Source organism: Prionailurus viverrinus, chromosome E2, assembly GCF_022837055.1.
Source record: "Prionailurus viverrinus isolate Anna chromosome E2, UM_Priviv_1.0, whole genome shotgun sequence".
NCBI lineage: Eukaryota > Metazoa > Chordata > Mammalia > Carnivora > Felidae > Prionailurus > Prionailurus viverrinus.
Window position 1 is genome coordinate 625,638 of NC_062575.1, and position 9,722 is coordinate 635,359.

The following is a 9,722-nucleotide window of genomic DNA, read 5'->3' on the forward strand; positions in this document are numbered from 1 at the left end:
GAGAGCTCTCTGGCCCCCTTAACTCACCAGGCCTCTGATTTCCTCTCACCTCTGGGAGGTCCATGCTCTCCCCTCCATGGGTCTTGTCCTTGCTCCAGCCAGCAGATCACAGCCGGTTTCGAAAGCAGAAGCCCTGGTCATTGGGGGGAAAACAAAGGACTTTGTGCTCTGTTTGAGGAAGAGGAGAACTACTATGTCCTCCAGCCCAGCCCTCAGTCCTGGGGTTAGATGTGGATGGACTAGGAAGGCCCTGCACATCCCGAAAAAACTCCCAGCAAAACTCTCGGCTCCTTAGAGGCAGAAAAGTGGCAATATCCGAGATCTGCATCTCAAAGGAACCCATTTCTAGAATGTTCTGGCCCAGCCCAGGCATACCCTTAAGAGCCAGAGCTTTGAGTCCCTGAAGCAGAAAACTGCTGTGATGGGCGGAGCCTATCTTACCCAGGAAGGCTAGGTGGCTGCAGGTCTCCAGAGTCACGTTGCGGTACAGCGTCCTCTGGGCTGGATCCAGCTGTCCCCACTCCTCCCGCGTGAAGGTCACAGCCACGTCCTTGAAGCTCACAGGTGGCTGAAACATCACCTGTATCATCATACGTTGTGGACGCTGGGTAGGGGGGATGGGGCAGCATGGGGAGGGAGAGGACGTGGGCCGAGGATGACCCCCATGAGCACTCATGGGGTTCCCACCTTTGGGACCAAACCCAGACCCAGGCCCATGGTGTTTTCACTTCTCTCTGAGTGTCTCATCTACCCCTGGTCACACTGGTGCTTCTGATTTCCTGTACTGGGAAACAACAGGAATCCCACTCAGACATCCCATCCCTCACTTCTCTACAAAGTCACAAATTTGAAGCCAAAGAGGAGGTTCTAAATCAGGGGTCAGCAAACTTTGGCCTGCAGGACAAATAAGGGCTATGGCATGTTTTTTATAAGGCTAATGCTATGAGCTGCATTGTTTCCCCCCAGATTCACATGTTGAGGGCCTACCTCCCAAAGTGACAGGGACTTTACCCAGAAGTAATTAAGGCTAATGTAGGTCATGAGGGCAGGGCTCTAGTGTGATGAGATTGGTGTCCTCATAAGAGGAAGCAGGGACACCAGAGGCCTCTCTCCCTACCACGTGAGGACACAGAGGAGGTGCCACCAGCAAGCCAGAAAGACAGTCCTCACCAGAAAGCAACGCTGTTGACACCTTGATCTTGGATTTCCAGTTTGCAGAACTATGAGAAAATAAACGTCTGTTGCTTACTCCACCCAGCCTGTGGTATTTCGTCATAGCAGCACGAACGGACTAATATAGCTAAGAACGGATTTTTACATTTTTAAATCCATTTTTCACCATGTGTGAAAAGGATGGGACAAAGGCTGTATGTGGTCCACAGAGCCTAAAATAGTTCCTACCTGGCCCTTTATAGAGAGTGCTAGGTGAAGCCTACTTTCAAGGAAGGCCGCCAGCAGGCAAAAAGCCATGTGTCCTGGCCTCGGGGGCCAGGCCTGAGGTAGCATCTCAGCTTCATGACTCACTTGAGGGACACCTGGACATGTCCCTGAACTCCTCTGGCTTGAGCCGCTGTCCCTTATGAAGACAGTCTCCCGCATCAGGAAGTCTCACAGGACGTGAGGGGCAGTGACCCCCAGGCACCCAGTAAGCACACAGATAATGGGCGTGGTGATGGGACCCTGAACAAGGTCAGGGACCTGCTCCTCACCCCACTGTGTGCTGCACTGTGAGCCATCTAAGGGTGACTATGGCACTTTAAGGGGACACTCTCAGTGGCCCTCCTGAGTAGTCTCAGTGAGGGTCAAGGGCCCAGTGTGGCTAAATGGGGTATGGAGGCCTAGTTCTGCCCATCCTTGATAACTTGCTGAGCAGCCGTCACAAACAGTCTGAGCCACAGGGCACCAGCTGTCCCAGGAGACCAGGTGTGGAAGCCTCATGCTGGGTCTGATCCTAGAAGCTCCTGGCTTATCCATACAGGGAAGGTGCTTTATCTGCAAAGAGCCCTTGGCTTTCACATGAAGGCTAAGGACAACATTACAGTGCTCTTATGGGCTGGCCTGAGGACCTGGGTGCTAGTCCTGGACCCATTTTGCACCTGAGGAGACTGAGGCAAAGAGAGAAAAGGTCCCTAACTCACCTGGGATGGGACTGGCTGAGAATGTGCTTCCATTTCCTCCTCATACCTGAAGAAGCTGTTGTGGAGAGGGCAGGGATCCTCAGAAGGCAGGGCTGGCGAAAGAGGGAGCAATTAGCAATTCAGCCCCTCCTCAGTAAGCCCACGGGACAGAAACCACCCACAACCCCAACAAAGGAGAGGCCTGCCAATGCCATCTGAGGAACATCCCCCTGGGGTTTGAGTAGCTGGGAGATAGGGCTCTGACCAGTTTCCTAAAAGTCCAAGGCTCTGAGGTCAGCTCTGGCAGCCAAGCCAGCTTTCCAGATGTGGAGTGGGCCAGCCAGCTCAGGTCCAAGCCTAGGGATGGACATGGGCTGCCCTAGGCTCAAGGTAAATGCCCAGTCACATGCTGGTGTGTCTGAACTGTGACCCCACAGATACACAGCCATCCCTAGACACCTAAGTAAAGGACTGGCCAGTTTCTTCTGTCATTTCAAGAGACTAAATCGGAGGAGATAGAAGCAGAGTGTTAAGACAATTGTACGATTTTAAGATACCTCAATGAAACATCAGCTAATTTCCCATGAAAACTGCACAATTTTTGAATACCAATGACACATGAACTGGCTTCAAAAAGAAAAAAAGACTCACAATTTTAAAATATCACAATAAAACATCAGCTGGTTTCCAAAAATGGGGGTAAGGGGAATGGGGACAAGGAGGATAAAAATCCCCAGGAGGACAACTAAGGGCTCTGTAGGGGGTGTCACCCCGGGTATGTGCTCCCCCAAGCTACTCTGGAGGTGCAGGACGCTGCCCCCGCGTGGGGTGTGCCCATCACCTGCTGCTTTACTTGTTCGCCATTGCATCCCATACCCTACTTGTCTAATAGCTTGGCTGCAGGCATGTGACTGTCCCACTGAGACAGCCGGGTGAGAATCCCATGAAATATGGCCGCCAAACCTTCCCCATATTTGACTCCTGCTCACCCACTTGCATCAGAAGCACACCCACACCTGTGTACGCCCACACACCAACTCTCGTCACTGGTCATTTGGGATGACCCAACATTCCAGAAATATATGCTGCATTTGTGTGTCTGTTCACATGGAGCTCCTGCTCATTCCGCCAGATGGCACCTTTCATTTGCATGGTGCCATCTAGGTCACAAAGAACCTTGAACCCTCACCCCCGTGAAACTCAGAACAGCTACCGTCTGGGCTGGAGGCCCACGGAGACTCGGGACTCTCATTCATTGCTTCCGGGAGGCAGATGCTCACTCTTCTCCCAGGACTGAATGCTAGCATTTTTCTTGTTCTACTTTCTCTGTAAAACCATTTCCCCAGAGAATCAAAAAGCACTCACATATTGGGGAAATCGTACTCTCCCCATGCTTCACATTTGTGGCAGTTCTCACCTCTGCCTTCAAATGTCCGGATAGTCTCCTCTACCAGTGTCATCTCCTCTTCGAGCTTTTCCAGGTGCTGGGTTTCTCATAGGTCCTGAGCTCCGCGGAGAGTATGCTGGGGGCAGCCCCTAGCCACAGTCAGCAGGAGCACGGTGGTTGCAGATGGGCCAGGACCTCAGCACCTACAACTGCTGGAGCCACAAAGGCACCAGAGGCAGCTTCTCACTGTTCTCCCACTTTCAAGACAGTCTCTTTCGAGCACTCTGCTGATTCCAATGCAGCGAGGTCTGAGAACTCCTTTTCTGAGCTTAATTCTGCAGACACTCTCTCCTGGTCATCACCTTCGTGGTGGGTCCCAATCTCTCTCACAGAGACCTCATATTCTTCAGGCAAATAGAGCACCCAAGTCCTCTGAGAATTGCTGTAAAAAGGGGAGAGTGCTGAGCAACAAATTCAATACTGAAGCGGAAGATGATGGCTTCAAAACGCAGGGCTGTGTCTGACCTTGGCGCTCAGGCCAGTACAGATAAGGCAGCAATAAACATGCAAGAAACAGAATGCCAGAATGTTTCGAATAGCTGTCAAATAAGAAATTTTAGAGGAAAACCATTTATATCCTACTAAAAAACGTTAAAGTCAGAACATAAGTCTGTGACAAAAAGTTCAACTTTCAACTTTAGAGCTGGTGTGAGTACGCATTTACCTGACTCCCAGAACAACCCCCACCCCAAGAAGGCAAAAGTTCCATCCATCCATAACAATGCTGGAATGGCCACACCATCCACAGCACACCTAACATACTGTGTGCATAACAGGTTGTGTAACTCAGCAGGCCTAGATTATCCATGACTCGCACATTTCAAAGAAAGGCCTGTTCCCTGACCAGCTAGCTGCTGGGAGGTAACCTCTGAGCTCTTAGGGATATCCTACCTGATAAATTGTCTCTGTTTACTTGGGGACACCATACACAGTGTGCATCAGGCTCAACTAAAGGACCAGGCCATGAAAAGAACCCCATCTCCAGGAAGTGTGAGAAAGTTGGCCCTTTCTGCACAGCTGTGGTTCTCAGCTGGGAGCAGGGGTGCCCTCAAGGGACATCTGGCAATGTCTGAAGACACGTGGTTGTCACAACTTATAGAGGGTGGGCAGAGGTGAGAGGGGCACTAAACATTTCCCCCACCTGAGGACGACTCGGCCTCCAATGTCAACAGTGCCAAGATTTCCTAGCCTGGAAATGATTAACTCTTTGGTCTTCACATGTGTACTGAGAATCTGAGAATGATGCTTCAAGTCCTTCTTCCTTCCTTCCTTCCTTCCTTCCTTCCTTTCTTCTTTCTTTCTTTCTTTCTTTCTTTCCTTCTTTCTTTCTTTCCTTCCTTTTCTTTCTTTCTTTCTTTCTTTCTTTCTTTCTTTCTTTCTTTCTTTCTTGTTTTTTGGAGAGAGCAAATGAGCTAGGGGTAGAGGGAGAGAGGAAGAAAGAGAGAGAGAGGGAGGGAGAATCTCAAGCAGGTTCCATGTTCAGCAAAGAGCCCGAAATGGGGTTCAGTCACACAACCCTGGGATCATGACCTGAGCCAAAATCAAGAGTCAGACACCCAACTGAGTCACCTAGGTGCCCCTGAAGTCCTTCCTGACCCCTCCTTCACACTCACCTATCACATTCAGTTGGTCACAAAGACCTGGGGTCCCCCACATTTCAAATATGCACCTCTCCACACCCTTGGTTCCCAATGTCTGGCCTATTGCTTTTTGATTGAGTTACTGAAGAAGATCTGACTGGGTCCTATCTCCTGTCTTTCCCCCTTTCTCCCAGGAAGCCACAGAGGCCATAGTAGAATGCAGCTTCTGTCACTGTGTGGCAGTTTCCCACTGTCTTCAGGTTCAAGTTCAAGTTCCTCCACAAGCTCTGGAAGTTCCTTTCTGTATTAAAAGTACACATGATGGGGTACCTGGGTGGTTGAGTCGGTTAAGCATCCAACCTCAGCTCAGGTCATGATCTCATGGTTTGTGAGTTCGAGCTTCACGTTGGGCTCTGTGCTGACAGCTCAGAGCCTGGAGCCTGCTTCAGATTCTGTGTCTCCCTCCCTCTCTGCCCATCTCCTGCTCACGCTCTGTCTCTCTCTCTCTCAAAAATAAACATACATTACAAAAAAATTTTTTAAAAAGTACACATGATATGGGGCACATGAGATGGGGTGGCTCAGTCAGATGAGCATCCAACTTCAGCTCAGGTCACGAGCTGTGCTGACAGCTCAGAGCCTGGAGCCTGCCTTGGATTCTGTGTCTCCCTCTCTCTGTCCCTCCCCCACTCACACTCTGTCTTTCTCTCTCTCTCTCTCTCAAAAAAAAACATAAAAAATTTTTTTAAAGTACACATGAGAGGCGCCTGAGTGGCTCAGTCGATTGAGCGTCCAACTTCAGCTCAGGTCATGATCTCACGGTTGGTGAGTTCAAGCCCCACATTGGGCTCTGTGCTGACAGCTCAGAGCCCAGAGCCCATTTCAGATTCTGTGTCTCCCTCTCTCTCTGCCCCTCCCCCACTTGCATTCTGTCTCTCAAAAATGAAAATAAACATTAAAACAATAAAATAAAATAAAATAAAATAAAATAAAATAAAATAAAATAAAAAGTACACATTAAATGCCAGTTCGGACACTGAATTGGGAAAAACCCTGTCTGTTCTCCCAAGATTCTCCTTTACTCCTACATTCTCAACAGTCCTGACCCTTCTGCTCACCATATGTGGGGGTTTTTCCCATACCAAACACTTCTATGTGACACCAGCAGGGTGTCCAACAATTTAACTCAACTCAGATCCCACATCTTAAGGGTTCAGTTCCACAAGACTGCCCCAATCCCTCCAGATGCCAACCATAAGCAGCAGGTTCCCAAGTTACCCACAACTCCTCTCTGACTTAGCTACAAATTGAAGCTTCCCATGACCTCCTCTCCTTAGATCCTATATTTGTTGGAGTGGCTCACAGAACTCAAAGTAATGTACACATTTGCCAGTTTATTAAAGTATATGACAAAGAACACAGATGAACAACCAGATAAAGAGATACACAGGGTGCCATCTTGCCATCTTGGTTCTCTGCCTCTCCCTCTGGTACACTGCTGCCCAGCCCACTGCCCCTTTCTTAGCATCTTTCATCAAGGACCTGCCCCTCAGCCTCTCTCACTTGGAAGCTCAACACAATCTGCCTCACACTACCAGCCACCCTCTCTGCCTGCCACTGATGGTTTTTGAGTCCTAGGTGGTATGAGACACATCCGCCCCATCTGTATCCCCACTACAGCAGCAAGTCCATGCTCTCACTCCCTCTTCCCACCCCTCTCACTACTGTCCGATCTGCGCAGACAAACCTGCCTCTTAGTTCACTCCAGTTAATGACCCTAGGCTCTACCACCTTCCAGGCACTGACTCCTCTAAGCCAAAACCCTCCCAAGTGGCTCCCTTCAACTTCTCAGGGGAGAGATTTCCCTTCTAGTCAAGTAAACTCCTGCATCCCAGTACCCCCAACCCTTACTTCCATGCTTCTGCTCCTCACAGCTAGGCCCTTGGAGCAGCCAACACCTCAGTCCCCTCTTCTTCACTCTGTCCATGCTCTCTCTACCCTCACTCTTTTTTAAAAAAAAAAAAAATTTTAATGTTTATTTATTTTTGAGACAGAGAGAGACAGAGCATGAACGGGGGAGGGTCAGAGAGAGCGGAGACACAGAATCTGAAACAGGCTCCAGGCTCTGAGCTGTCAGCACAGAGCCCGACGCAGGGCTCGAACTCACGGACCGTGAGATCATAATCTGAGCCGAAGTCGGCCACTTAACCGACTGAGCCACCCAGGCGCCCCACTCTACCCTCACTCTTTTTTTTTTTTTTTTTTTTTAATTTTTTTTTTTCAATGTTTATTTATTTTTGGGACAGAGAGAGACAGAGCATGAACGGGGGAGGGGCAGAGAGAGAGGGAGACACAGAATCGGAAACAGGCTCCAGGCTCCAAGCCATCAGCCCAGAGCCTGACGCGGGGCTCGAACTCACGGACTGCGAGATCGTGACCTGGCTGAAGTCGGACGCTTAACCGACTGCGCCACCCAGGCGCCCCTACCCTCACTCTTGAACACACACACTACAAATGCACACCACACCCAAGAAAGCGGACAAAGATTCTAGATGATGCCATCTTATTTTGACACTCCTGCCCATCCTTGGGCAGTCTCCTCCTGCCTATAACCATTTCTACTCTCCCATCCTCTCCTTGTCTGGAGGCATCCAAGGGCAAGGGCTGGGAACACTACTCTGCAGCCAGACTGACTGCTTTCAAAGTCCCAGCTCCACCACTTGCCTCTGTAGGCCCTAAACAGCCCTCCTTAACCTCACTAGGCCTCAGTTTCCTGATCTGTAGACATCTGGGAGAACAGCAGGCCTTGTGTCATCGTGCTTCTGTGAGGATTAAATGAGCTGTATTTATAGAGCTCAACATCATGCGACACACAGGACACAGCACATTTAGTCACATACATTATACATAAATTCCTCTTCTATGCCTCCTGCTGGACCGGGGAGGGGGCTGGTGTGGCAGGGTCTCTCCTTGTCTCCTCTGTCTCCAGGGCTGGGGCAGAGGTTGTTTTCTTCTTCTTCCTTTCACAGCTTCCTCTTTCCCTGCCCGGAGAGTGGGATTTCAAGTGCTGTGCCAGGCTTCAAGTTCAGCCCAGACCTCCCTCCCAGGCTCCCTGCCAATGCCACTTCCTCCTCTATTTCCAGCCCACCTCCTATCGACTCCTCATCTCAACACAGCTGAGTGACCAGGAATTCTGTGACCTCCATCCTGGCTCCTCACTAGAAATGGGAACTCAAGAGTCCTGAGCTCTTCCCACCCCCTTGGCATTCCCTCTTGCACAGTTATTTCCACAGCCAGACGGTTCTACTCTGAGGCTCTTTGAAATCCAACTCTAATGCCTCACGTACTGGATAGCTTCATGTCCGTGTTCTTCACACCTCCAGCCCCTTCTCTCACCTAGCCCTTAACCTGGGGTATCAACAAACACAGTGAACACCCTGGGCGCAGAGTTGATTGATGCTCTACCTGGACTGCCCCTAATTCTTTGTTCGCTTGGAAAGCATACACTTACTCTTCAAACTGAGTTCAAGTTCACATACCAGTGGAAGAAAACGCGTCCAAGTTCTGAGGCTGGGGTGGCCTCTGGGTAAAGGAAGCCTCACTTGCCTGGTTCTGCTGCCGGGAGGCCTAGGCTACCACCTCCTGCACAGAGCGCCCCCGGGGTAGGTGGCGTTAACAACCTGAGGGAAGAAAAGAGACGCGAGGCTGGGTCTGGGTGGGCAGGCCCCAGATTCCCACAGGCCGGCCAGAAACCCTCAACAACAGCTGGTCTCCTTTGCGGCGGGAGAGCTTCAACCAAACCGGCTCCCGGCCGCGCCCCGGAGCAGGAGAACCTCAAACTAGATCACACCCAGCCGCGCTCTGCAGCAGGAGGGGCCCTGGCTGCACCAGCTCCCTCCCAGTTTCTGTACAGAGAGGGACTCGCTTCCGACAGGCCCAGCGCGGCGCCGCAGGAGGAGGGACTTCGGCCAGTCTCCTGACTTCCCGGGCACCGCCCAGATAACTTCGGTCCGGCCTGGCCCCGCCCTCCAGCCCGCCCCGCCCAGCGGACAGCGGAGCGTCCGCGCGGGTCCCGGATTTCAGGCTCACCTGAGCGTGCGGATCAATGGCTGCGCTTCCGGCGGGTGGCGGAAGTGCGCGCGCTGGGCGTAACGGACTGCAAATCCCAGAAAGCCGCGCGCCGGCGGCGGTTTTTCCCGCGGCGGCGACCGTTGCTCCAGGCGACTGTTCGAGGGCGGAGGTGTTTGTGCGTCGGCGGCTCCCTGGGACTCAGAGTCGGCCGTCTCCCTTTTACAGCGGCTCGTGTTGTGGTTTCGAGTGTGATTTCCCTTGGGCTGTGCTCTTTGGCGTGCCTCTCCGCTCGGCCCGGGTTAACGTACGCGACTCTGACTTTCCTCAGCCGGCAACCGAGGCCGCGACGCCAGAATGGCGGACGTCTACGATCTACGTCGAGGGCGGGATTCGCGTCTGAACTGCGCTCGGCCGCATCCTTTCCTCGTCGGCCTTTCCAGCGCCTCGACCTGCTGTGGAAGTGAACGAAGACGCCTTGAAAGGGTCTAGACCCCGCTAAAGCGAGGG

General features: G+C 51.7%; 1 protein-coding gene across 13 annotated transcripts in view; it reads right to left on the reverse strand.

Annotated features, from left to right (window-relative positions):
• The window catches only part of ZNF544 (zinc finger protein 544), a 15,146-nt gene extending 5,838 nt beyond the window's left edge, over positions 1-9,308 (reverse strand). Inside the window, exons 1-7 of one of the 13 annotated variants that reach the window (XM_047834223.1) lie at positions 9,234-9,308; positions 8,684-8,824; positions 8,045-8,185; positions 3,535-3,946; positions 2,139-2,230; positions 442-580; positions 50-133 (exon numbers count right to left, since the gene is read on the reverse strand). In XM_047834223.1, coding sequence (XP_047690179.1) covers positions 50-133; positions 442-580; positions 2,139-2,230; positions 3,535-3,577 — 358 coding nt within the window. In that variant the 5' untranslated portion in view covers positions 3,578-3,946; positions 8,045-8,185; positions 8,684-8,824; positions 9,234-9,308. Of the gene's footprint in view, positions 1-49; positions 134-441; positions 785-1,170; positions 1,221-2,138; positions 2,231-3,482; positions 3,947-4,705; positions 4,880-8,044; positions 8,186-8,683; positions 9,188-9,233 lie in introns of those variants that run through there. The other 12 variants (XM_047834233.1, XM_047834235.1, XM_047834226.1 and 9 more) reach the window with 12 other exon arrangements.
• Between the last annotated feature and the right edge of the window lie 414 nt (positions 9,309-9,722).